Raw genomic sequence first — 26,686 nt, 5'->3', positions numbered from 1 at the left:
ACTTAGATTAAGTGAGTACTTGCATTCTCGGTGCTTTGATATCCCTCAGAACTGGTTCGACAATCATTTATACTACAACATTTGTCTTAGGAGCCTTGAAAACTCCTAACATCATAAGCTCTTTTCTCTATACACATAGAGTAGCGCTTCACAAACACAATCGACAGCTAGTTAAAGTTGTTGATGTTGCATCAATCGGGAGGTTGGCATGGGTCTGGGCCAAGTTTCGTTTGAGGTCACCAATCTCACTTTTTTTTACCAACCTCACTTATGTGTTCATTGTTTCATAATCCAGTCCGGAATGGTTGCTGTCGGATTTGTTGAGTCATGCTGGAGTGTATGTCTTCCCTAGGACTGCATTTCATGGAGTTCTCGGTGATGAGGCTAGTAAGTCGTTGATCTGAGCTTGTTGTTCCACCTTGGTTTGCATGATTTGCTCCAGACGATGCATGGCTTGTTGTTCTGATGTATCATGTTGACGTGCATTGAAGTAGAACAGAAAAACATGTCGTAAATTTTTTCGGTACCTGGTTTATCAGAGCTGTTGTATGTCAGTACTGGCGGTAGTTCCGCCCAAAACAAAAGTTCATCTTGGCCAAAGCTGATGTGTTCTAGGCTGCTGGGCAATCGAATTTCCGTCTGAATCAAGCAACGGGGTCTGGATGAATGGTGTGCCACCCGGGTTAAGCTATTGCATTCATCGTTGGAATTATTAATGTGTTATGTTGCTCCCTGTAACACAAGATGTGTCTGGTCTGTGTTTCAAGTTAAATTATTCAAAAGGGTGTTTTATGTTTAATCCCCCTTAATTCTAGTGGTCCACTTAGAAATTAGGATTTAATGTTTTGATTAACATTTATAACACAAAAATTAACGACAAATTTTTTCCAGATTCCTAATTTTCAGAATTCACCCTCTGCTGAAGTGTCCTATTATTACAAATAGTTATTCTTTTCCAATCCCTTCTATCTTTCGTAACCGAATCTATCAAACCAAAAAGATACGATATAAAACAGAAACTAAAACGAAATGACGGGACGAAGTAGCTCACTTGGTAAGGACTCTGTAGACCAATTGTCATGCTCACGGGTTCGACGTCAGGCAGAGGCGAACTGCCCATTCTGTCACCAAATGCGGTACTGGGTGTTGGACCTTGTCTCCAGTCCAGGTAAAACCTTCCCGGGTGAGATGGACCGCTGCCTAACCGGACTCAGGGGAATGATCCACGTATCCACGTAAGTGAAAAACCCCTGGATTATCAAAAAAAAAAAAAAAAAAAAAGACTAAAACGAAATGCACCCCCACCGAAGAGGAGGTAAGACTTGCAATATTTGCTTAGGGATGTGAAGTTTTATTGTTCTACATATAGAGCATGATTTAATAAACTTCAAAAAGTACAGCAACAACTCTAAGATTATTACACAACTCTGTAGACAGCTTACAAGGACTGGATCCAAAGTTCATGAACAAACACAAAAAACCATCAACCTCACAAAAGACTGCCTTAACCACGGATCAGACTAACTCCAAATGAGATGGTGCAGATCATGAGACCAAGCAATCCCAAGAAACCGTATTTCCTGCAAAAACATAAGAGATTACAAGACTACAAAATGGAAAAAAAAAACATATGTCAAATCAACAAGGGGGAAAAAGAACAAAGAAAAAACTTAAACCCGATGGTGAGGCGTTTCATTGGATCTCCAGTAGAGTAGCCTTTAAAGTAGAAGAATCGAGTGATATTGTAGAGCAAACCCAAACCAGCGCAGATGCAAGGGTGTTTCATTCCACCAAGGATCATCAGTACGAAGTACATTGGCATCATCTCCAGAGAGTTTTGATGACCCCTCTGCAACCAAAACTCTTGATAATAAGTAGAAAAATCATTAAGTGAAAAATAAAATAAAAATTCTTCATAAAAAAAATAAAAACCTGAACGCAGTTGAAGAGTTTAGCATTTTTGTTTTCTGATTCTATAGCGTATAGAGTTGGATACGGCACATTGTACCTGCATCAGGATGACAAGCAACAACATACTTCTAAAATGGAATAGAATTGAGGAGACTACAGAAGAAACAAAGGATCTAAAAATTCAGATCGCCTCCGAATCAAATTGAAGGCAAACCTTTTGCGGGCCATGCCGACTTGAGCTCCCATCCAGAGGTTGAGGAAGCAGTAGAAGGCGAGGACGAGAGCCACATATCCGTACTCGTTAGGTAGGAATTCGGTGAGGGCCATGGATGATTTTCAGCGATGAGCTTTCTGAAACTCGCAAGAGAGTTCGTCAAGGAATGGATTGCAAAATACGAAATGATTTTTTGTGTCGGCAGATGTATTTCTGATTTTTGGAGTCGGCAAATATTTCCTGTTGTCCAAAAACACCTGTAAGGGCATCCACATTGAGACTTGTAAAGGGGTTCATTGGCTCAGTATCATAGGGCCGGAATTAAAAAAAAAAAGATAAATGGGTTTTTTTACGCGAGCCGGGCCTTCCCAGTGACCCCGTAGGAGACGGGTTCACGCCAGGTGTCACGCAGCTATTGGCGACGCGTTATTGACGTGAGGAGGAGGATCGCGTGTAGAGAATCACTTTCCCTCATTTCTGAAAAAATCTAGGGTTTGCTCCCGAGAGGCGATTTCTCGAGCGATCGTCTCCTCTCATCTCATTTCTTCAAATTTCTTCACTATTCTTCATCGATTCGAGTAGAGAGTGTCTCCTCCACGTTAATAGGTGAGGATCGAGTGGATTCATCGATACATCTTTGCGTTTCAGTTCGATTAGTGGGATTTTAAAATTAGGGTTCGTATACGATTTTGGGGGTTTTCGATTCTAGGTTTTAAATCGTCTTCTGGGTTTCATATAGGGGTAGATCGAAGCATTTCGTTGTAGATTAGTGTGATTTTCAAAATAGGGTTCATATTCAAATTTGGGGGTATTCGATTGTAGGTTATAAATGGGCATCTGGGTTTCATATAGGGCTAGATCGAAGCGTTTCCTTGTCGATTAGTGGGTTAATTTTGAATTTTGGGGGTTTTCGATTTTAGGTTTTAAATCAATATTTTTTTGTGATGTTGTTGTAATCCGTTTGGTTATCTGGTTCAGATGGATCCCGCAGAGGAGAGGAGAGATACAAAGAGGCATCAGGAGTACATAAACATGTTGGGAAACGTTTGCGATTCAGAATATGGAATTCCAAGACGATGTCCCTGTGGTGGGAGAATGATTGACGAGGTGCGGGTGAAGGAGGAGCACGAGACTCATCCTGGAAAGCGCTTCTTCACCTGCATAAACTACGAGGTAAGAGATACCTCAGAGCACTCGTATAATATGTAGTATAATTTGTAGGAAATATGTTGTCTAATGTTTTATAATGTTGTCACCAAGGCTGATGGGTTACATTATCGTCAGCCTTGGGTTGTAGGGGTGCAGGAGGGGATCGAACATCTGCGTAAGCGTGTGGACGAGGTTGAGGAGGTGATCAAGTGGGTGCCCAATCTCAAGAGACAGATAGAGAGTGTAGAGGTTAGTGTATTTATTTTTTTAAGTGTACCTAATAGGAAGTAACAAGAAGTAATTTTTTTTTAACAGTAAGAAGGTTTATCTGTGCAGGCACAGGTTAAAAGGCTCGCTCTGCTGGTTGATAGGCTCACTGGTGACGTTTATAACCTCACTGTGGAGGTGGATACTCTGGAGAAGGTCTGCTTCGATTAAAATCCAAAAGGTAAACACCTGATCTTGAACTGAACGAGAACTGAACTTGACTAGGTTGCTGGCTGAACTAGAACTGAAGTTGAGTAGGTAGGTTCCGTGTTGTATTAATTAAAGTGAATTGAAGTAGAAGTAACTTCAGTGTATTAATTGATATTTTCTGAAAGTAAAGTGATGCTCTGAAAGTGAACTGAACTAGAAGTAGTTTCCGTGTATTAATTGAACTAGGGTGGTTGGTGGCAGTGATGAATGCTCTGAAAGTGATGTGATGCTCTGATAGTGGTTGTGTTTTGATGAATGCTATCTGTTTTCGTGGTTGGTAGTTAGAAACTTTAAAACACATTGAGTTAAAACTTTAAAACACACCAAGTTACATCACCCAAAATATTAGTTTAAATACATAGTAAATCCCACTGAGGTTAACTCAAACCAAGTTCTGAAACAGAAACCAACTTTAAAACACACCTACGGAAACCTTAATGGATCCGTTTTCCCTTAATTCTCCCGGGTCTTCTCGTGTTCCCAAACCGGTTGAAAGGAAAAAGTGGACACCACAAGAAGATATAGTCCTCATCAGTGCTTGGTTAAACACCAGCAAAGATCCCATAGTTAGTAACCAGCAGAAGTTAGTGTCTTTTTGGAGAAGAATTGAGGAATATTTCAATTCAAGCCCTCTGCTAACAGGCTCTTCTGGAAGAGAGTGGAGTACATGTAAGCAGAGGTGGGGAAGGCTAAATTCCGAGGTTTGTAAGTTTGTGGGAAGCTATGAGGCCGCTTTGAAGGAGCAAGCTAGTGGCCAAAATGAGAACGATGTCATGAAGGCTGCCCATGACATCTTCTTCAACGACTACACGGGCAAGTTCACACTTGAACATGCGTGGAGGGAGCTGCGGTTCGATCAAAAGTGGAGGTCAACTTATTTAACAACAGATGGTGCAAAGGAGAAAAGGAAGGAAGCTACAGAGACGGTGCCTGACTCGGAAGAAGAGGTTAGACCACCTGGTGTTAAGGCTTGCAAAGCAGCCGCCAAACGCAAGAAGCATGGGAATGAAGCAGCGTATGATCGACTACAAACCATTCTAGACATGAAACAGAACATATCCAAACAGAAACTACTAGATCGTCTCCTCTCAAAAAAAAGATACTCTAACTGATAGTGAGGTGTCTCTCAAGGACAAACTCGTAGCTGAGATGCTTTGATCTGGTCAGTTTTAGGTTGTTTTGCTGATAATGAATGTTAATTGGAACTATGACTGGTTTGGAATTTGAGTTGTATAGTCATTTAATTTCAGTTCATCAAATAGTAGTAGTAGTTTCGTTGGCTTTAATTGGAACTATGCCTGTTACAATAAATAGTAGTAGTAGTTTCTTTGGTTTGCTTACTTGTTTACTAACTATTGGCGTGGTTTTGTTGCTTCTGCAGGTCACGGGTTCTACTTCAACTGGCGTTCTTTGTTGCTTCTGCAGGTCACGGGTGGTATTAGCTAAGTAGTTGTCACGGGGTGTAGTAGGTAGTGTGTAGTGACAAACACGTTTTCAATTATGTTGTGTAATGGGTGTGAGAAACAGTTGTATTTTGTTGGTTTCTACACTCAGGGATGAATTATGTTTGTGTCACGGGTGTGAAAGTGTAGCATTTTGTTGGTTTCTACACTTCACGTGTATTGTAAAACAATGCCTATATAATCTATTGTCTCATTTATGCATTGGTCTTAAACTTGTTCTTCATTGCTTCTCTCTATCTCCTTTTTTTAAAACACTTAATCATATTTTTACTAAAACAAATGTCGTCATCAGAGTCAGATGGCGTAGATGAAGCTGTTGAAGAATGGTTCGATGAAGAATTTGATAATATTGTCAACTCCCTAGTTGATGTTCAAGCCAAAAAACCAAAGAGACGAGCTTATATCGAAAGAGATCGGGAACAAGGACACAATCTACTATGGAACGACTATTTCAAGGAAAATCCCACTTACCAACCGGAAATGTTTAGGCGGCGTTTTCGAATGAACAAGCCATTGTTCCTTCGCATAGTGGATGCTCTAACAAATGAAGTTCCATACTTTCAGCAAAGAAGAAATGCCCATGGAAGATACGGACTATCTACACTTCAGAAGTGTACAGCAGCTATACGTATGCTGGCGTATGGTCAATCAGGAGATACGTATGACGAATATCTCCGACTAGGTGAAAGTACTGCACTTTTATGTTTGGACAATTTCACTAATGCGATAATACAATTATTTGGAGATGAGTATCTAAGAAGACCTACAGCTGATGATCTTCAACGACTACTGGATATTGGAGAGTTACGCGGGTTTCCGGGAATGGTAGGCAGCATCGACTGTATGCATTGGGAGTGGAAAAATTGCCCAACAGCTTGGAGAGGACAGTACACACGAGGTTCAGGAAAGCCGACAATTATCTTAGAGGCGGTGGCATCACAAGACTTGTGGATATGGCATGCATTTTTCGGACTTCCAGGTACCCTAAATGATATTAATGTTCTGGATCGGTCACCAGTTTTTGATGACATTTTACAAGGTCGAGCTCCTAAAGTTAATTTCAAGGTCAACAACCACAATTATCGTATGGCGTACTATCTTACCGATGGAATTTATCCGAAATGGTCAACATTTATCCAATCAATCTCACTTCCTCAAACTCCAAGAGCACAGCTATTTGCTCAACATCAAGAAGCCGTAAGAAAAGATGTCGAACGTGCTTTCGGAGTATTGCAAGCGAGGTTTGCAATAGTTAAAAACCCAGCACTAATATGGGACAAGGAAAAGATAGGAAGGATTATGAGATGTTGTGTCATACTGCACAACATGATAGTAGAGGACGAACGAGACAGATTCACTCAGTATGATACAGATGTATTCGAATCAGGAGAATCAAGCAGAAGTTCCGAGGTTGATGTCGTCTCCTCTACGGAAAGCCTTTCTAATGTCGGTCAAATGCGTGGCATTCGCAATCAAATTCGGGATCAACAGATACATCACCGTCTGAAAGCTGATCTAGTTGAAAATATATGGCAAATGTTCGGTAATCAAGATGAATAATCTTTCCATGTTTATGATTTTCCTACTATTGAATAATAATGTATTGAAAAATTTAAAAAAATATTTTTTTTTTAATTCTAAGAACCCCATGTTCGGGTTCACTAATGGAAGAAGAAAATCAATACAGGTTCATTACTATTTCCGACCCCACCAAAAAAATAATAAAAAATTCCAATGAACCCCAAGTGGGGGTTCATTGATGTGGATGCTCTAATCTTTTCTTTTCTTTTTGCGCAAATAAACCTCATTTTAGAAGAAGAACCGGTGTGCGGGTGATTATTTTTATTTTATACGTATAACTATTTGGTTTACATGATTAGTGGTATATAAATTTAATATTTACATATTATTAATAGTTTATTTTAATATTATCAAACACAACAATCTTATAATTTGCATGCAGTAATTTTTTTGTTTCAAATTATTAGTAATATCTCTATTATTAAAACATGAACACTAACTAAAATCTTGCATTATGTGTTATTTAAGACAAAATCCATTCAACTTAATATTAAGTTAAATATTAATTTCCTTAAGAGTATACTTGTATTTTAGGTTCGTTTAGGTTTTAGTCATATATATATGTTAATCGGATTATTTGTATGATTTAAATCTTTGACTGAATAACCTAAATTAAGTGTAATTTTTAAGTTTATAATCATTTAAGTAATTTTATAAATGGTGGTATAAAAAATCACACATAAAATAAGTCATGATTTATGTTTTAATACTATAGATTAAAGATAAACATTCCATTTAATTACTAAAATCTAGTCATAGATGGGTTTAAAATTCTTGAGGTTGATCATAATTATAAAGCAATGGGTCGTTAAATTTAAACTAAATTATCCTAAGCCTATTATACAATGATCGTAAGCCCAGGTCATCGTGTGTGATTCATTAATGATGACAAAATATGTCTGTTAAGTGAACTGATATTATAGGGGGTAAGTTATGGATGTAAGTCAGAAAATATTAATATAAAATAAATGATACATGATTTTCTAAGGGTTCATTTAAAAAAAACATACATAAAATAAGCAATGACTTCTATTTTAATAGAATAGATACATGTTAACATCAAGTTTTTGTTTTTAATAAACGATCCTACATTTATTTATTTCCTAAACTTTACCTTTTATTCATTTTCTATTTAGTATATATATTATTAAAACTGAAATATCTTTTAAAATTAATCATTCTTTAATCATATTAATTACAACTTGTGCCAATGAATTAATAAATATTAATTAATTAGCCGTAAATCATTATTTTGTTAGATTCTTTTTCTAACCAAAATTAAACAATTAACCACATATCATTTATTTTGTTAGATTCTTCTCAGATCAGACCTACCAAACTTACTAAACTTACGATATTCTTTAAACGGATTATTCTTTAACCGAAATTTACAATAAAATTAAAAAAAATATTTAAATTGTGATTACAAATTTTAAATGTTATATATTCAGGTATAATAATATTTCATTTAATATACAAAATATAAACTATAAGAGTAAAATTTATAAGAATACAATAAATAAATTTCAATTTAATATTTCCTCAAAAATAAACATAAAAGTTAATTGGCATATAAAAATTTAAAGACATTTATATATATATATATATATCTAATTAAAAAATACATTCTATTTTGAAACATAGATTTATTTTGTTTTGTTGAAAAGATAGATTTAGAAATATACATAAACATAATAATTGGTGTTTTATTTTATAAATATATATTAAATTAAAATTTATTTATTGTTTTTCTATAAATTTTACTTTTATAGTTTTTATTTTGTATGTGAAATGAAATAACATTATACATGAATATATAACATTTATAGTTTGGAATCACATTTTAAATAATCGTTTTTAATTTTGTTGTAAAATTTTGTTAAAGAATAATATAAAATATTTGGCATATAAAAATTTGAATACATATATATATATATATATATATATATATATATATATTTACTAATATACATAAACATAATAATTGGTGTTTTAATCTATAAATAAATACGTAAAAATGGCTACTATAATTAAAATTATTAATTGACGAATATGTTATATAACATATCATTTTTATTGGTTTTATATCCAACTGCCATATAAGAACTCAAAAAATTAACGATAATTAAAAACTCTCAATCTATCATAAATGTTATATACTACAAATCATACAAACACCGATACTGGTGCATGTTGGTGCAACCATTATATATATATATATTTTTTGAAGAATTTCATATGTCTTGCGGTTGCATGAGTCAAGCTCTAGAAGTATATTCAAGTTTTAATTTTAAACTGATTTAGTCTTATGCGTTCTTTTAACTAAATTTGGTTAAGAAAACAATTTAGTCTATGTATATTTATGAAATTTAAATAATACATATCTTGATGATTTTCTTTCCATAATTTGATAAGAAAGTTGACTCAATTTCATCCTATAAAACTGCTCCCACGACATTGATCAGATACCAGTACTTTTCTCAACATCTAAAACAATGGAGAAGATCATGTCAACGAAGTTTGCCTTTGTTATCTTCTTAGTTGCATCCAGTAAATTTCATATTTCATATGTAGCATAAAAGTTAAAACATGCAACTTTTTTTATTTATAACAACAACAATACTGGTTTGGTTTTGTAGTGATGAGTATTGAGGCAACAAGGTTATTACCCGAAGAAGCTCTTGAAACTATGTTGCAGGGTGAATCTTTGCCGCATGGTGAAGAAAAGTTCCATTTTGGTCGTCGCTGCCCAAAAGGGTGTCATGTGGAATGTAATCCCGATCCTTTTATTGTAAGATGTGGTTGTGTATGCAAACATTAATCTGATCTTTTTTAATCAATCTCCACAAATAAAAATATATGTTTCTCTCTTATAATTATATCAATAAACGACTCGGCCAGGTATGTTATTATGTAATGATTTCTGTCCAATTTTTTGTATGAATTTAAGATGGGCAATGGATCCCTGTGGTCAATAAAAACAGCTTATAATATCCAAAGATCTCCAGAAAAAATATGCTCAGATGGGGTCAGGTTTCAAGTCGTCAGACAAGAAATCTCTATTAATTTGGGCAGCTTCTTGTCTTCTTCTTGAGGGCAAATATGTTATATAACAATCATTTTGATTGGTTTTATATTCAACCTCAATATGAACGATCAACAAATTACATATAATTAAAAATTATCGATCTATTATAAATGTTATATAATAACAAACATACAAACATCGATACTGATGTATGTCTGTGCAACCATTATATTTTCATGTTATGAAAAATTGCATATGTATGTACCATTAAAACAAACATGCGTGAGGATGCACGAGCCAAGCTCTGGTTTATTATTATAAACACTAATCATTTTAACCATGTTTAAAAAAAAACTATCTTAATTTTCTGGTTATGCTGTTTAATTTTATCCACAAAAGAGATTCCAAAATCAAATTTAAATTTTATGAAGATATATAGCTTGATTTAATCTGTTTCATTTTTATCGAATATATAATAAAATAAATATCACGCACAAATAGCTTAGAGTTTACAAAAAAGTTTAAATATCTAAAATTAGATATGTATATATATATATATTTATTTATTTACTTACACAAATATATATGAAGAGATATAATAAAATTAGTGAATGTTTAAATTATATAAAACATTGCCTTTAGTCTCATCGATTTTTATTAATATCTATTCTATTAAAATAGAAGTCATTACTTATTTGATGTGTGATTTTTTAGTTTGGTCTCTCTTTAAGAAAGTCATAACTTTAAATAGGTCTATTATTTATTCAACTATATATTTATTTTATGCTAACATTAAAAAGCTTAATCAATTAAAACCAATAACTTCCCAATATTTTAGGGATTTCGTAATATACAAAAAAAAAATATAATTTTAGCAAAGTAATCTTTCAAATTCGTGATAATCAAAAATTTATTACTTCTTTTTTTTAACAACAAACATTATTACTATAAATTCAAAAAGTAGCAAATAGTGCACATCACTCGAACATATCCAATTTTCAAAAGATCAAAACTACCGAGTCTATTAAATGTACAGTACATTAATTCCACAATTCTAATTTTAAGTATGATATGTCAATTATATTAATACAAGAGACAAAGAAATGATGGCTATTAACATTCAACAACGACACTTTGAAATACACAGTTAGCGTTTTGACTACAATGGAAGTTACACTGTTGGAAAAAGATAAACTTATAGAGATAAAAACAATACTTTTGATTTTGGTACGTTTTATCGAGATAGAAATATGATGTATGCTTTGTTTAAGTATTACCGCTTAGATTATCAAGAAACTAAAATAAAGAAACCAACTTTGTTGACAACAGTGTGCTTAACAAAAAGATAAAGACCAATATTTGTTTTCTGGTATAAAGAAAAGATCGTAGCAGCAACCAATTAAAATCACAAGGCTAATTGAACTGAAGCATGAAACCTATGGTTCTTTCGTTCCTATTTTTGAGATACACAAAACCTGGACTTAAGCTAAACCGATGGCCTATGCTGAATTTGAGATATTATTCCACTTGAAACCGATCATGATTTCTTAAACTATCGATTACACTCATGTCCCACCCCACTTCATCGACAATATATAATAGGGACAATTAGCTCAATATCATAAAAGAAGACTCAGATTTGAAATCTAACACATGATTGACATTAACAGCCCAATGCTTACCTTTAGCGAATGGAAGAGACGAAATTGCCCTCCCGACTGACACAAAATTCTGAGACTTGTCTTCTGATAAAACTTCTGATGCGCGGCAGGTAAACAAAAGAGTGGCAGGATTGCAGAGAGATCATGGAGATAGGTATGTAGCTAAAGTCCTCTTCTTTACACTTTTTTTTTTGTTTTTGAGTTAATTTTATGGTTTTTTTTATTATATTAGTAGAAATTTAATTTTCTTCTTATCTTTTTCACTTATCATTCAAATTTATAAAAGATAAAATCAGAATATTTTTCAATGTTTTTTTACAAAGATCCAAAAAACATTGATGAATTTTAATTACGATTCCAAAAATTCACTTTTTGCAAAAATCTATAAAAAATAAGGTGAAGATCGTAAATCCAAAGTAGTGAATCGATGGAGGAAAAAAATATGTTAGTTGTTACAAAGAGGTTGTGGCTAATTGATAAATGATTTTCAAGATTACAGAATAGTCTGTCATTATCAGATACATGAATTGTTAACCGGTACATGATTTGGTAACGAATACATTGTTCGATACATAATTTGTTAGCTGTTACGTGATTTTTTATACATTATTTAATATCAAAAGTTTGAGTAACCAATATATCTATGGTATTAGTTTTTTTAGCACTCTACACATAATTATATCTTTTTAATATAAATGGTACTATGTAAAAATTATAATAATTGATATATTTGTTGGTTCTATATAACAAAGGAACAATAACTATTGTTAACTGATAAATGTTTTTATATCATATATATATAAAAACACTGATAGATGATTCGATTGGTAATTTTTAGGTTTACATGTTCATAACTATTATTTTGTCACTTTTCACCATGATTTGTGGCGTGGTCCACATTTTCATCTCATGCTTTTTGTGAAACTGAAGTTAGAGAGAAAATTATCTAAAAGCCACTATTTTGTAACTGATTTTGTGATAGCTAACAAATCATAAATCAGTTAACGAATCATGTACACGATAATAAATAATGTATCAACTAACAAACCATGTACCAAAAACAATGTATCATCTAACAAGTTATGTATCAAACCGTGTAACATCTAACAAACTATGTAACAATTAAATGTTTTGGTAACAAGTTATAACTACTAGTTTAATGTTAAAAAGAATTGATAACATGCATATCAACGAATAGTCATCCCTTGGTTTTAAGTCGTGTATCAATTAAAAAAATATGTATAAGATAATAATTCACATATCAACTAATAAATTGTGTCTTCTACAATGTATCAAGTAACAAAGTATGTACATAACCATTTGACAACTTATTAACCGTTACAATTTGTTGTACATGTTTATAACAATTAATAATGAAATAAAACTAAAGATTCACTAAAATCTAAATAATATCTGACAATCGATATAATGGCGATTAACATAGAAGTTATCCACATCAGGAAAACAATTTCAAAAATACATCATGATCCAACTTAAAAGACTTCACTTTTTAACAGCTTGCAAATTTTGGAAAGAACTCTCTAAATTGCTTCAACTCAAAACCCTACACAACTTTTGCCGATGCCGCATAACACATCTCTTCTCCTATTTGCACGTATAGATCTAAAGGACCAAAACCAAGAAGATATACCATCAAAGATCACATTTTTGAAGAGGACAATCAAACCCAAAAAGTAAATTCAAAAGGAAACAGAAAAACTTATTTTGAGTTCTCTGGTACAAATCATTTAACAAAATCAGATCGAAAATAGTACAAGAAAGAATGGTATAAAAAAAAATTCAAACGTACCTGAGATGGGGTTTCATCCATTTTTTTCAATCACAAAGATTTTAGGATTCGAAAAGGAAACTATATAAAAATAATAATATGAACAGAAAATAGAGATGTCGAGAGGAGAATAGTAGATAGAAAAGTTGGAGAAAAGATGAGATGAAAGAAGTTAAAAATCTATATTATTAAAAGAGAAGTACTCATTTGAAAATGTTCTTACTTCATTAATTAAACTCCATATTTTTTTGCTTTTCTTTTTAAGTTGCATTTATGAAATATCCTAAAACGAATAAAACTGCCTAATTTATTACTTGTCTTTTCAGTTACATTAATGAAATATGCTTAAATGAATTTAAACTTTCTATTTTATTGTTTGTCTTTTTCAGTTACCTTAATGATAATCACATGGGCTTTCTTAATAAGGTGACATTTAATTTTTATCTCTCAAAACAAAAAATATAAATAATTTATTATTAATAAAACATCTAAAATTATTTACATAAATCAGCTGTTTTTATATGTTAAATTCTTCATATAAGTTTAAAAAATCATTGTATTTTCTTTAAATATGTATAAATAATTTACAATCTTTTATGCCATACTAAGTCATTATATAATATTTATTAATATTTTACATTCATAACCATTGTTTTTATATATCGTATACAATTCTCTAATTACGTGCATATGTTCAATTTGTTTATATGATATCGACTATTCGTCATAAATCAATGGTTTAAGACCCCAAAAAAGTAATTTATTTAGTGAATATAATATATTAAATTTACAAATACATCATTTAGTTAATTAAATAATCAAAAACCGTAAATTCATATCTGCGGGATCTAGTTATTAATTATTTGAGAAAGATGATTTTTTATTCGATAAAATTTAAAGTTATGTATTTTGATTAAACTATAAATGATGTCAGATAAAGGTTAAAAATTATGAATTGGGAAAGTGTCGGCTGCGGCTATACTGTACCCATTAGCTGCGTAGGGACCAAATGGGGATTAAAATTCTTCTCTTCAGCTATGTTACTCGCTTAATAAAGGAGTTTAAAAGTGGTATGGACACCAATTCAAAAAAAAAAGTGGTATGGACACCAATTCTCGCTATATAATAAATAAAAGAGATATAACAAATTCCAAACAAAAAAAAAAAAACTCTTTCAGATTGGATTTATACGAAAAACTTACAAAAGAATTACGATTTCAAGCTTGAAAGGCTTCGTAGATCGTTTTTATGTATATCACTTCATTTCTTACGCCAATAAACTGATTAAGTGTATGTAACATACAATAAAATTTGGAAATATATATATATATATATATATATATATATATATATTGATAGGCCCATTTTAATTGCAGAAAAGTATATTCAAAACTAATTTATGTACAGTCCAATATTGACCTTAAATAATTCAGTTTTCTATAATAATAAAATTAATTATATGTAGCACACTTAGGTATTTTCAAATTTGTTTTGTTCTTATATAATTCAAATTTTATAATAAGAATTATTAATATTAAATATAGTTAGATTAAAGTTGGAATTATAAATATAAATATGTCAAAAAATGTTAATGCAACTATTATGTAATCTCCAAAATTAGAATATAATTAAATTAATTAATACGTATAGTCGTATACAGTATATATTTTTGATTTATAAAAAAATGAAATGAACACCCGTCAAATCCTATTTTTTTCTTAAAGAAAAATGAAATCAAATCCGACGTTACCAATGTATTTTTGACGGCGTCTATTTCTCGGTGCTGTCGATCATCCAAATAAACGGAAAATTGGACTAACGTTAAAGGGGTTTATTTTTAGGGAAATAGTCAAAAAGTAAAAAAATATAATCGTCTTCACCGAATCTCCGGGCAAATCGTCTTTTGTTTCAAAGCAGGGAAGAAGTCAAAGGGTGTGACTGGTAAACATCGAGGAACATTAGGAATGAATAGGAAAAGAATGAATAGGAATAAAAATTTGGGAATGATGAAGAATGAGAGTTCCTTATCAAAATTAACAAGGAACAAATTTGCATTATAATTCTCTACAAAAAAGGGAATGATGAGGAATGAAGAGGAAAAAATATTCCTCATGAATGGTAACATTTTTGAGAAACGTTAAGGAATGTAGTGTTCCTTTTCGTTCCCTTGGTTACCATTCAAACCCAAAGAAAATCAATACACACACAACAATGGCATCCTCTTCCCTCCTCCTCCTCGCGATCATCGTCTCTTCCCTTTCAACCATCGCCGCTCGTCCTTGCAAAACCTTCCTCATCTCCTCCTATTCCCTCTCAATAACCCCAGAAAACCCTAACCTCGAATCCCAATCCGATCTCCCCTCCCCTCGATTCGTCACCGTCTTCACGATCCGCCGTCTTTATCCCCACCCAATCGTCCCTTTCTTCGTCAATCGCCGTCACGGGTTCCTCCCTTCCGCCGCCGAGAATCCTCAGATCCGAGAGGATCCCCCTCAATTACCCTTCTCCGAGAACATCAAGGACCGCGCCAGTGACATCCTTAGCGTCGTGGTTGGTCTCTTGTTCGGCGTCGGATGCGGTGCCCTAACCGCAGCTACCATGTACCTCGTTTGGGCTCTCGTCGTGAACCGCCACGGATACGACGATTTCGAGGAAGATGATTTCGAGAACGAGGAATCGGATGCGGCTAGCTTGAAGAAGTTGGGCTACGTCAAGATCCCTGATCCAGCTCCTGTGAAGGAAGCTGCTTAATTTCTATAGGTTGTTCTTATCCTATTTACCCAAACAGTAAAAAGAATGAATCCTTTTTGTGAATTCAGTTTCTATCTATGTTGCCTGTCAATAAAGTTGAGTCTTGTATGGATCTATACTCAGTGCTTTAAGATTTGTGTAATGCATTTTTTTAGTTTAAAATTACAAGTGTTACTTTTTGTCTGCGGAGATGGCTCTTTCAGATCTATTATCTTGACACCAATGTGTCTCTCTACTTTATGGTTTGTTCATGTATATCGATGTTGCTCGTTTAGGACCGTCTGATCATGTAGACTTTGTTTTCATCAAACGGTATTGTATGGTTCTTATTGATTAGTTTAGTTGTCTTCTTCTGTATGTGAAAGAGCTTTAAGCTTTAGGGTTTTGAAACAATTAGGAAATTTTAGCTGTGTTTTAAAAGGTGCGTCTGGGTCAAGGTGTGGTAAGCAGAGAAGCATCCATTGCCTAGCATAGATGAGGCTTGTCGATTACACAAAGGCTCTCTACTCTGTAATCCTCCCTAAACAATTACGATTCATTAAAGCCTTCTTTCACATTCCACTAATTCACGTAGTAACAGCTATTATGCTATCTCGGTTTCTTCTGGTCTTTTTTTTTTTGGACAACTTCTGGTCCTTTTTCCATTTTACCATTTTGATTGTAGCTTGTTTTTTGTCAGATTCGTACCTGAATTGTCTTGGTATAGATTTTTGTAGGCTTTGTTTTGCCTTTTGGGTAACACAAGGTGCAATTTCAACCTCCCATACTCTGCGTATAATTTTTCACCTTAGCTTTGTACACAGTTGATTATGTGAACAAATATCTTGATCCATGGTGCGATCCTAAACTGTCTTTAGAAAGATTGATAATGACTAACAAAGGGGGCATCATCACACAACAAAAGAAGATTATAGTTACAACAAGACGGTTAGCATTAGCTAGCTAACAAAGGATCATAATGTTTATAGAACATAGTGCGTCCATACATATGTAAAGTTTTTTAAAACCCAACTTGCGAAATGATACGTTCATACAAACATTCAAATATATAAGAGTGCTATGCCCAAAAGAGATCTACCAACTGTCTAGAAATTGGCCAGGTCTATGGGGAAAATCCGTTGCTGCTTTCACACATATATATATTTTTTTTGGTCAAATATATATACATATATATATATATATATATATTATAAATATAGCACATAAAGGTTAAAATAGTTAAAAATATTTAATTAAAAAGGTAAAAAAAACATCAATATTTCTAGGGTTAATTAATTTAGATTTTAAAGTTTAGATGTGAGGATTGGAGTTTTGGAGGTGCAGTTTAGAACTTTTTTTTTTTTTTATAAAAAAATTAATTTTAAAATTTTTAAAAATTGTTTCAAAAAGAATTTTTCGGATTTCAAAAAATATTTCAAAAAAAAAAAGAAATAAGAAAAAATTGAAAAGTTAGAATTGAAAAAAAAAAGTTTTAGTGTTTTACGAAAATTAAAAGGTAAACTTCTTTACTATTTATTTAAATGTTTATTAATATTTATATATCTATGATATATATATATATATATAATAGTCTTTTATTTTTTTAATGAAACCTCATTTGGTCATTTTATTTCTTCTATGCTATTTTGGCAAAAAAAAAACTAATTTTAAGTTTGTTCTAAATATTGGTGAGAATTAAAATTTAACATGTTTTATTAAAAATGATTTGAATTTTTTAACTTGATCATATCTAAAGCAGTGTTTTTAAAACCGGGAAAGACCGACGATTGAATTGGGTTAAACCACGAACCGAAGACAGTCTGTGTTGGATTAATAGCAAAACCCATCTAAAGTTGAACCGGTTAAAATCCATATTAAATTGTTAAAAATCCGGAAACCGGTGATCAATGAACCGACAAAACCCGAATTCATATGTAAACCATTAATTTGTTAACAAAATAATTAACTTGCTCTTTAAATTAAAAATAAAGTTGTAAAAAGTTAATAAAACAACGCCGTAACTTTTTTTTTCTCTTTTGTCGTCTCTGTAACTTACAAATCACAAGATTCACAACCATAAATCTTCAGTCAAAATATTGTTTATGTCTACTTCTCACTTTATTTAATATTATTACATGATCATTTGTGTTAAAAGACTTTAATAATTTAAGCATTAACATTCATGAAATTCCAAATTTGTATAAAAAGCAAAGCATTGTACTTATTATTGTTTCTCGTTACACTAGCAAATAAAAAACTTAGTTTACATGAATTTTTTCGAAGTTAAAGAAGACTTGGAGTGATGGTGACTTGAAAAATGAAGGTTAAATATGTTTTTCGTATTAATTCTAGATTTGAACTATTGAATTATTTTATAACTTTTATTACATTTTCAGTTGTGTTTTGATGATTTTAAAATATTTTGGTTATTGAAACATTTTATTTGATATGAAAGAATATATATATTACTTATGATATATCATAAAATTGAATTTGGTTGAACTAAATTAAACCCGATCAAACCATACTGATAATCAAGAACTTTTCCGGTTTGGTTGCTGGTTTGGGTTCAAAAACATTGATCTAAAGCAAAACACGCCCGAGTTTTCAGAAAACAGTGACGAGGGGGGGGAGGGGATTTGGGGTTTAGGGCTTTAACACTCGGAAGCAAAAGGGGTTTACATTCGGAAGCAGCAAAGGTAGAGTCTTTCTCTCTCGATTTCATGAATCCATTAAAACCCTCCTATTGGATAATTCCAGGAGCCAGAATCATTTTTATATTCGTTTCCCTTCGTGAATTTTTTCTCGATTTGGGTCGAATTAAGATGGAAGTATCTTTTGTTTTTTCTTGTAATTCTAGGTTCACGTAAACGTAATAGAAAGTTCTTCTCTGGGTTGCTATAGATTCTGTTGAGATCCGTAATGCCCACCAACTGTTCGATGAATTTTTCGCTGAAACATTTAAGTAACCCTTTCAGGTCTTACCAACTCTTCGGATGGCAACAACTACTGGACTTGAGTCTCTTGTCGATCGTGAGTTGTCTTTTTTCTTCTCACTAATCACCACTCTTGATGTTCTGTCCCATGGGTTGTCTGAAAATCTTAGCTTTTGGGTTGTGTTGCAGAGATCATTTCGGTTATTACAAACGATGGACGCAACATTGTGGTAATGTTATTACCCTCTCTTTTTTTGTTATATTGATTTCAAAGGAAAATAAAATAACTATAGTTCTGGATGAATCAGGGAGTTCTCAAAGGTTTTGACCAGGCGACTAATATAATTCTGGATGAATCTCATGAACGCGTCTTTTCCACAAAGGTAAGCTTCTGTTTTTTGAGTATTTCATCTGAATTTTTCCCCTTTATCACACAATCAAATGGGTGCAAACACTATTCTCTACTATTATTAGCCGGTCTGTGACCTGATGGCTAGTCTTCTTGAGTGGTCTAGCCATGGAGTCATTTTCTCCACGTCTCTGTGATGTGTTACCACTCCAAATTCTTTGTGTAGTGAACTGATAAGACTAGAAAGATAGAGGGGCAAGCTCACTTGGATTCTAGTTATAACTTTTGTTACTTGTCAGAGCACCTTTCTTTGTCTGATATTATGTCATTAGTTGGTCGTACGTCTTTTCCAATAATGTACATTGCTTGATTTATTTGCTGTAGTGCCATCTTTTCAACAGAATATTAAGGAATGTACATTTAAGATAGGCTAGTTCCTGCAATACTTTGTCTGAATGGAAGGACATAAAAGTGTGGGCAGCTACAATATGTGTTGAAATTGAGCTTGCACTGAAACAGATTTAATGCTATCATCAGTGTCATAATTGATTGGAAAATATTGGGAGAACATTTTTGAAACGCTTTAGCTAGTCTAGGTAAGTCAAATCTTTATCCACAGTGTGTATACATGAATGAACACTTCCCTTTTGTTTTCATCAAGAGATGCTTTTGTCCAAATGATAGATATTGGGGATACATCTTTCGGATTCCATGTTGTTTCTGTCTAAAACATGTAAGGAAACAGAAAAGGGTGGATGGATGGTTTCAAAAGAGTTGCGTCTTTAACTGTCTTATTAATCACTTCCGTTACTGTCTGGTGGGCTCAAACATGAACAAAGTCACTTCTAAGTTACTGATAGAGGATTGAGACATCTTACTTTGGTTTTCACTCTCTGAATGTGTTGGTGTTTTACGTGTCTTGATATATCAGGAAGGAGTACAACAACTTGTGTTGGGTTTGTACATTATCAGAGGCGACAACATGTAAAATCTCATCCTCACATTTTCATGTTGACCCATCATCGATTGATTGATTGATTATCTAACGCTACAATTGTTATGTTTGATCAGAGGTGTTATTGGGGAGCTAGACGAAGAGCTCGATGCTAGTCTGGATTTTTCGAAACTAAGAGCTCATCCTTTGAAACCCGTCGTGCATTGATTGAAAATAGTAATGATGTACGACAAAGCCTGAACAAAGACAAGATTGTGAACAATTTGAATTAGTTTGTCTTGCTATCTATCTGCTTTGTGTATAAACCGCAAAACGAAAGCTTTCTTTTGCGATATTCTAGTGTTATGATCTTTTATTTATTAATCATGTTTTAGTAAGCTTTTGATTCCAATTCTGTAAGCGAATACAAAACTTATGAGGAAATTTACTACTCTCTTCATTTCACTTTAAGTGATGTTTTAGAATATTTTTTGTTTTTTATTTTAAGTGCTTTTTTCAAGTTTTTATGCATAATTTGATGTTTGTTGGTTACTATTTATATTTTGCAGTATAATTTTTTTATTAGGTGAATTAACTTTATTTATAATAAACGGAATAAAAGTTAGTAATTTTTTAATCGGTCTCCAAAAATTTAAAATTCAACTATTTTGAAACAAGAGTATCAGTTATCATTTCTCAAATGCGAAAAAGACCACTTAAAGAACAGAAAGTAGTCTTCTAGAAAGTTTTGTTTAAACGTTCCGACGACGATATATAAATATAATACGTCAACACACACAAAAAAAATCATTAATAGTTGTTTATGTCGAATATGTTGCGAATTGTAATTTAATGAAAACAAAATCCAGTCGCATTTTAAGAAGATATATAATAAGAAAATTGAGCCATGACGGAATGCATGAGAACACTGATCCCTAAAGTCTAAGGAGATTAGGTCAACAAATGTATATCGTCACTAGCATCAACAAAATAAAACTCGAGACATCAACATAATCGAAAACGTGTTCAATTTTATTTCTAGATTAAAATTATGTGTTATTCTGAAAATATGATTTGATGTGTATATGTGTTCAATTTTTTTTACAGTTTAGAAACAAGTAAAGGAAATAAAAAAAAAAGTATTTGAGAAGAGATAAAACGAAGAAAAAAAAAAGATTAGAAGAAAAGATTTAAGAGATAAAGAGTAAAAGACTAAAGAGAAAATATCAAAAGGAAAGAAAAAAAAACATCATTTAGAAAGGAATGATATCAAATAGATAATGTTTAATTATATTGTGTGATAAGGTATGGTTGCTTTCCTAAATAGTCATATTTTTTGCCAATAGTCATATTTTTTGCCATCTATTGCAAGTTCACATATATAAATTACATAAAATCTTTGCTACCCACCCTACTAAAACTTAGATATTTTTATGGGTTTAAATTAAATTCCCATATATGACCGCTATCTGAAACACAAAAACAAATTCATAAACACGTGTGAGGTATTGTATGGAAACATAAAGTTATATAGGTAGACAAAAACCATAGATTCATTTCCTTTCGAACAAAATAGGTTATAATATAAACTTATAAATAAATAAAATCTTGAAAGATTGTCTTTCCATTGAAATACCCTTACCGTGTTGACTTTAAAACCCCATACTTCAAAGTCACACCTCCTTCTTTATATTTCCCTAACGCCTAAACAAGATCTACAAACACCACTCTTCTTAGTATTTGTGTGATCAAGAATTCTCCAAAATGTCTCGTCACCCCAAAATACACCCGGAAGCCCCATCAGCGCGAGCATCGGCTCCTCTGGTACCACGTGCTGCCTCTAGATCAGAACAAGGAGACCCGGCCAAAGACGTTTTGACCCAACGGTCCACATACGTACCGTTGGCTCCGCCGAGGAAGAGAGGAAGAAGCTGTTGCTGCAGGTGCGTGTGTTACACACTCTGCCTTCTCTTGCTCCTTGTTGTTGCAGTAGGCGCGACGATTGGTATACTCTACCTTGTATTTAAACCGAAGCTACCGGATTACTCTATTGACCGGCTGCAGCTCACCCAGTTTGCACTCAACCAAGACTCGAGTTTGTCCACGGCTTTTAACGTGACTATAACCGCTAAGAATCCGAACGAGAAGATCGGGATTTACTATGAAGATGGGAGCAAGATTACCGTGTGGTACAACGAAACCAAACTCAGCGAGGGTACGTGCGCATTTTGTTTATTCCGGTTTAATATATTTTAGATTACGTTGCTTCCTCTTCAAAATTTCAAAATATCAGTATAATCCGGTTCGTTCCGGTTTGCTTTCCTTTGGGTTGGTTTGGCACTTGGATGGTTTCAAAGCTTTTCTCTTTTTCTTGGTTTCAAAACTTTAATTATACAAACGATTTAATGTTGTAAAGAAATATACAAACTGATTTATCCATTTTGTCTGTTTCGTTTGTAGGATCGTTGCCAAAATTCTATCAGGGACATGAAAATACCACAGTGATAGACGTAGAAATGTCTGGCCAAACTCAGGATGCAGCGGGTATAATGACAACATTAGAAGAGCAGCAACAAACAACCGGGAATATACCATTGAGATTAAGAGTTGACCAGCCGGTTCGAATCAAATTCGGGAAGTTGAAGCTGATGGAGGTGAGATTCCTGGTTCGATGTGGTGTATTTGTGGATAGTTTGGCTCCAAATAATGTTATTAAAATTCAAAGTAGTAGCTGCAAGTTTAGGCTCAGGCTATAACTCTGTTTCTTAGGTATTCTATTTGTCATTTGGTAAGGTATTGTATTGTGTTTTCATTTTTTTGTAATTCATATTTTCATTAAAGTCTCCTTTTAAGCTACACTCTTGTGTCAGACCCTTGTTATACAAATTACTGGTTTTTGTTACGAATAATTGCTTTCTAGGAAACGTAGAAAATCAATTTTTATGAAACAAAAAAAAATAAAAAATAAAGTAGAATAAAGGAGGGGAATCACACTTTATCGTGGGAACTGGATTTTGACAAAATCATTTAATATCATTTTTCGATAAGTTTTTGATCGAACACGTTCATCGGAATAACCGGTTATAAACTAGTGTAACCACATGTCAAAATCGAAGATGGTTGAATGAGAAATGAAGATTCAAAGTGGATTACTTGTAAAGTTTAAAATGACATGTGTAAAATGTCCCACATTGTAATAATGTCCCACATTGTAATATAAGAAGGAGATATTGGACCGAATCCGAATTTGGGTTTCGGGATTTGGTAAATAGACATACTGGTCAAAAGATTATTCTTTTGTTACAAATTCTACTTTGAATTTTGTTGACAAAGTAAAAATAATATCAATTTTAATTTATGATATTAATATTATTATTATGGACAATTAAGCATACAAAAAATCAGTTATGATTTCTTTGTAATATTTGTCTTAATATTTGTCAAAATAATTAATGTGAGAATCAATTTTTTCAAATCTCCACTTTATGGTTCTTGTTGACCATATTATAAAAGAGCCGCCCTCTTTTCATTCTGAAAAAAATTAAGTTGTCAACTCAATTGAACGCCAATCTTACAAGAGCCGATTGGCGTGCAGACTGTTGTGGCTTTATGAGTATCTTACAGTCTTCAAAGGCAATTCAACGCCAATCAGACTTTTGCTTTCAATTTAGTTTCTAAGGCTTCTACAGCTTTTAACCGTCGGCTCTTACCGATTTACTCTTAAAATATTTGTTTTTTTCTAAAGTCACGTAAACTAGACTTTAGACGTTTGTGAATACCTTTATTTGTTGCAATTTTCAAGTTTTCTTCTTTTTGTAATAAAAAACCAAACAGTTAAAATAAAGTATGTAAAATAACTAAAACAAACTCCATTAAAGACTAAGAAATTTTAAATTTGATGTTGTTGTACAAACACAAATTATTAATTCTTTAAAATTATTTTTTTAATAATTCATTTAACTGATTAATAAATGTAAATTTGCATATTTGCTAAAAATTCTTTTAAAAAATATGTTTATGTACTTAAAGTGAAATTTAGTTTTAGTTTCAACAATTTTACTAATTAAATATTTCATATTTAGTTTATCCTCTTATTAAAACTCTTATATTTTATCTAAAATTATTATTAGTATATAAATTACACAGTTTCTACAGTTTTCAGTACCAATCAGACTTTCAAAAATAATTAAAGTGAAAGTCACAGTTTCTACAGCCAAAATCTCTACAGCCAAAATTCTAAAGTCAAAGCCTAAAGGGAAAGTCATTGCCAATCGGAGGTTACAACACATAAAAAGGTTCGATAGACAACACATAAAAAGGTTCGATAGATTCTATCTTTGGTGTTGGAAGATGGAAACACTACAGTTGTATCATAGAAATATGAGCACTATGAAACTGTCACACTACATGGCATTTAAAGGTTTAAGGAAACAAATTTACCATCTCGACTCTGTAATTCTTCTTTATCAATTTATTTTGGTGTTGTAATTTAGAATTATGTTCTTATTACTTTTATACATATCAGTTTCCCTATGGTAGTAAAATAAGGCTTCTACGTTTATAACACAAAAAATTATGATTCACCAAATACACATGAGGAGCACATAGTAGGGAATGTTATATATTACAAGTAAAATGGATGAAAATATCATGGTCATGTTTCTCGCACCCAAACGCTTTGATTCACTAATGTTTGATCAGTGGTGTCACATTTAAGAATTAGCGAAAATTTCATCGGAGTATGACGCCAAAGATGAGCATAGAAAAAGTTTGTTTCAGTTATACAAAATCTAAAGCGGATCATTGTTAAGAATAAGAAAAAGAAGAATACAAAGAAAAAGCAGTGGAGATCATGAAGGAAGATAACATTTATAAACATGTAGCGTATCAGAGAATATGAACACTGGTTGTGAAGTAATATAGTATATCCTATAGTTTGTAACAAATAGAATATAAATCAAATTTCATGTTAGTATAGACAGTAATATGTCATTGTTATTAATTGAGTTGGAACGAGTTTGGAGGCAGAAGCAACAGGATTGTTATATGCTAAGTTGTTAGTTTTTGATTTTATAATAGCATTTGAATACTATTAGTTAAAAAGACTAAAAAAGCATAGTGTTTATTCTTAGTAATGTACTAATTATAATTTTCAAATAATATATCTAAAATTAATTTTACTCACTACAGAAAACATGTATGTTCCGACTACACAATTGGTAGCAAATTAGTCGCAAAATCACATTTTACGACTGATTTGCGACTGAACATGAGGTCGAAAACCAACGCGTCGCAAAAAACAAACGGTCGTAAATCAGTCAGAAATTTGCGACTGATTTACGACTGTTTTACGAGTACAGTACATAATCATAGAACAGTCTTAATTCAGTCGTAACCTTTGGCGACGATTTTGCGACTTCTCTTACGACCAGTCTGCGACATTTTTGTAGTCGTAATAAGGTCACGTATTGTCGCCGCAGATCAGTCGCTAAATCAGTCGCCAAGTTGCAGTCGCTAAATCAGTCGCTGATTAACGATTGAATTGCTCTAATCTAACGACTGATTAGTTTCTAAATAGTAATAATTGAATTTGCTGGGTTTATTTATATAAATCTAAATTCCGAATTTAAAATTAAGAAAAACCAAATTTAAAATTTCTAATACAAAATATTTAGATAATATTTTTGATACAACAAAAGTTCCAAAAAAACTTCTATAAGAGGAGGAAACTTAACATGTTTCTTAAAAAAACCAAGTACAAAAACTACAAAAGGAACCTAATCATCATCTTCACCATCATCTCCATCTTCTTCTTCTTCTTCTTCATCATCTTCTTCATCTTGATTAGAAGCTTTGAATTCCACATACATAGGATTATTAGCAGACAAAAACTTTTCCATTATAGAAAAGTGTTTTGCCTGCTTGTTTTGCTGCCTTTTTAGCTTGGAGTTGTAAGCTGCCTGCTTCTGGATCTTGCGGTGAGCTTCACAGCCAGCTGTTGTTGGAGGTCCAAGAATGCTGAAGATGAGCATTCAGCATACTTCCGCTTCCCATTCACAAGAGTATCCTCCAGACTGCCTAATCCATAGGGTCTGCCTCTTTTACTCGTGAAAGTGGACTACAAAAACAATTAAAATTGCAGAGATATCATTAACCAAAAAACAAAGGAAAAAATTGGTAGAAAACATTATAATTAAGACAACAAACCAGAGAAAAGAAGAAGCAACTTACCTTAAGGAAGAGCTCATTGTCATCATCCGTAGGAACAACACTCCAACTGTAGAAAGGATCATCAAATTTGTTTGTACAGATCTTTCTGATCTTCCGGGAAAGTCTGCCCTTGTCACGACCAAACCTCAAAAAACAGAAACAAAATAATTCATATATTAGAATAAAGTGAACCAAAACTGAGAGAGTGGCTAACATCAAACACTCCAAACATCTAAACTGATAAGTAAACAAAG

The 26,686-nt window shown here is 32.6% G+C and overlaps 6 protein-coding genes and 2 long non-coding RNA genes across 9 annotated transcripts; 6 read left to right on the top strand and 2 right to left on the bottom strand.

The window, feature by feature from the left end:
- Nucleotides 1-1,292: 1,292 nt before the first annotated feature.
- LOC106325031 (microsomal glutathione S-transferase 3) lies at nt 1,293-2,382 on the bottom strand. The gene is made up of 4 exons (XM_013763052.1): nt 2,126-2,382; nt 1,933-2,008; nt 1,677-1,849; nt 1,293-1,580 (listed from the first exon to the last, which is right to left on the bottom strand). The coding sequence occupies exons 1-4, from the start codon at nt 2,236-2,238 to the stop codon at nt 1,505-1,507; spliced, it is 438 nt and encodes a 145-aa protein (XP_013618506.1). The 5' UTR covers nt 2,239-2,382; the 3' UTR covers nt 1,293-1,504.
- Nucleotides 2,383-2,458: 76 nt separating this feature from the next.
- LOC106326246 lies at nt 2,459-3,422 on the top strand. The gene is made up of 3 exons (XR_001267177.1): nt 2,459-2,731; nt 3,104-3,298; nt 3,386-3,422. It is a non-coding gene; the product is annotated as an uncharacterized LOC106326246 (long non-coding RNA).
- Nucleotides 3,423-4,188: 766 nt separating this feature from the next.
- LOC106323535 (glutathione S-transferase T3-like) lies at nt 4,189-4,863 on the top strand. The gene has a single exon (XM_013761640.1). The coding sequence runs from the start codon at nt 4,189-4,191 to the stop codon at nt 4,861-4,863; it is 675 nt and encodes a 224-aa protein (XP_013617094.1).
- A 630-nt stretch (nt 4,864-5,493) lies between these two features.
- LOC106323534 (putative nuclease HARBI1) lies at nt 5,494-6,774 on the top strand. The gene has a single exon (XM_013761639.1). It carries the CDS (start codon nt 5,494-5,496, stop codon nt 6,772-6,774), a length of 1,281 nt encoding a protein of 426 aa, XP_013617093.1.
- Nucleotides 6,775-15,463: 8,689 nt separating this feature from the next.
- On the top strand, nt 15,464-16,213 carry LOC106322759. Its single transcript, XM_013760886.1, has one exon. The coding sequence runs from the start codon at nt 15,485-15,487 to the stop codon at nt 16,022-16,024; it is 540 nt and encodes a 179-aa protein (XP_013616340.1). The 5' UTR covers nt 15,464-15,484; the 3' UTR covers nt 16,025-16,213.
- A 2,387-nt stretch (nt 16,214-18,600) lies between these two features.
- LOC106325259 (sm-like protein LSM8) lies at nt 18,601-20,687 on the top strand. Of its 2 annotated transcripts, none has more exons than XM_013763294.1 (6): nt 18,601-18,702; nt 18,982-19,036; nt 19,129-19,169; nt 19,248-19,322; nt 20,220-20,272; nt 20,360-20,687. In XM_013763294.1, the coding sequence occupies exons 2-6, from the start codon at nt 19,000-19,002 to the stop codon at nt 20,448-20,450; spliced, it is 297 nt and encodes a 98-aa protein (XP_013618748.1). In that variant the 5' UTR covers nt 18,601-18,702; nt 18,982-18,999; the 3' UTR covers nt 20,451-20,687. The 2 variants fall into 2 exon arrangements, with proteins under 2 accessions (XP_013618748.1, XP_013618749.1); XM_013763295.1 differs by having other exon boundaries at nt 18,643-18,647.
- A 1,214-nt stretch (nt 20,688-21,901) lies between these two features.
- Nucleotides 21,902-23,078, top strand: LOC106325354 (protein YLS9). Its single transcript, XM_013763404.1, has 2 exons — nt 21,902-22,437; nt 22,683-23,078. Exons 1-2 carry the CDS (start codon nt 21,987-21,989, stop codon nt 22,976-22,978), a joined length of 747 nt encoding a protein of 248 aa, XP_013618858.1. The 5' UTR covers nt 21,902-21,986; the 3' UTR covers nt 22,979-23,078.
- A 2,987-nt stretch (nt 23,079-26,065) lies between these two features.
- Nucleotides 26,066-26,680, bottom strand: LOC106324939. The gene is made up of 2 exons (XR_001266761.1): nt 26,454-26,680; nt 26,066-26,340 (listed from the first exon to the last, which is right to left on the bottom strand). It is a non-coding gene; the product is annotated as an uncharacterized LOC106324939 (long non-coding RNA).
- Nucleotides 26,681-26,686: the final 6 nt, after the last annotated feature.

Source organism: Brassica oleracea, chromosome C2 (assembly GCF_000695525.1).
Source record: "Brassica oleracea var. oleracea cultivar TO1000 chromosome C2, BOL, whole genome shotgun sequence".
Classification (NCBI taxonomy): Eukaryota; Viridiplantae; Streptophyta; class Magnoliopsida; order Brassicales; family Brassicaceae; genus Brassica; species Brassica oleracea.
Note: the sequence above shows the minus strand (reverse complement) of the source record. Positions and strands in the feature narration are given on the sequence as shown.

What these genes read in the sequence shown, in the direction of transcription:
- LOC106325031 (XM_013763052.1), bottom strand. Translation starts at nt 2,238, where the DNA reads ATGGCCCTCACCGAATTCCTACCTAACGAGTACGGATATGTGGCTCTC. An exon ending in AACTCTTCAACTGCGTTCAG is followed by an intron (nt 1,850 to 1,932) that starts GTTTTTATTTTT and finishes TTTTGGTTGCAG; the next exon opens with AGGGGTCATCAAAACTCTCT. An exon ending in ATGAAACGCCTCACCATCGG is followed by an intron (nt 1,581 to 1,676) that starts GTTTAAGTTTTT and finishes ATGTTTTTGCAG; the next exon opens with GAAATACGGTTTCTTGGGAT.
- LOC106323535 (XM_013761640.1), top strand. Translation starts at nt 4,189, where the DNA reads ATGGATCCGTTTTCCCTTAATTCTCCCGGGTCTTCTCGTGTTCCCAAA.
- LOC106323534 (XM_013761639.1), top strand. Translation starts at nt 5,494, where the DNA reads ATGTCGTCATCAGAGTCAGATGGCGTAGATGAAGCTGTTGAAGAATGG.
- LOC106322759 (XM_013760886.1), top strand. Translation starts at nt 15,485, where the DNA reads ATGGCATCCTCTTCCCTCCTCCTCCTCGCGATCATCGTCTCTTCCCTT.
- LOC106325259 (XM_013763294.1), top strand. Translation starts at nt 19,000, where the DNA reads ATGGCAACAACTACTGGACTTGAGTCTCTTGTCGATC. An exon ending in ACGATGGACGCAACATTGTG is followed by an intron (nt 19,170 to 19,247) that starts GTAATGTTATTA and finishes TGGATGAATCAG; the next exon opens with GGAGTTCTCAAAGGTTTTGA. An exon ending in AACGCGTCTTTTCCACAAAG is followed by an intron (nt 19,323 to 20,219) that starts GTAAGCTTCTGT and finishes TTGATATATCAG; the next exon opens with GAAGGAGTACAACAACTTGT.
- LOC106325354 (XM_013763404.1), top strand. Translation starts at nt 21,987, where the DNA reads ATGTCTCGTCACCCCAAAATACACCCGGAAGCCCCATCAGCGCGAGCA. An exon ending in CGAAACCAAACTCAGCGAGG is followed by an intron (nt 22,438 to 22,682) that starts GTACGTGCGCAT and finishes TTTCGTTTGTAG; the next exon opens with GATCGTTGCCAAAATTCTAT.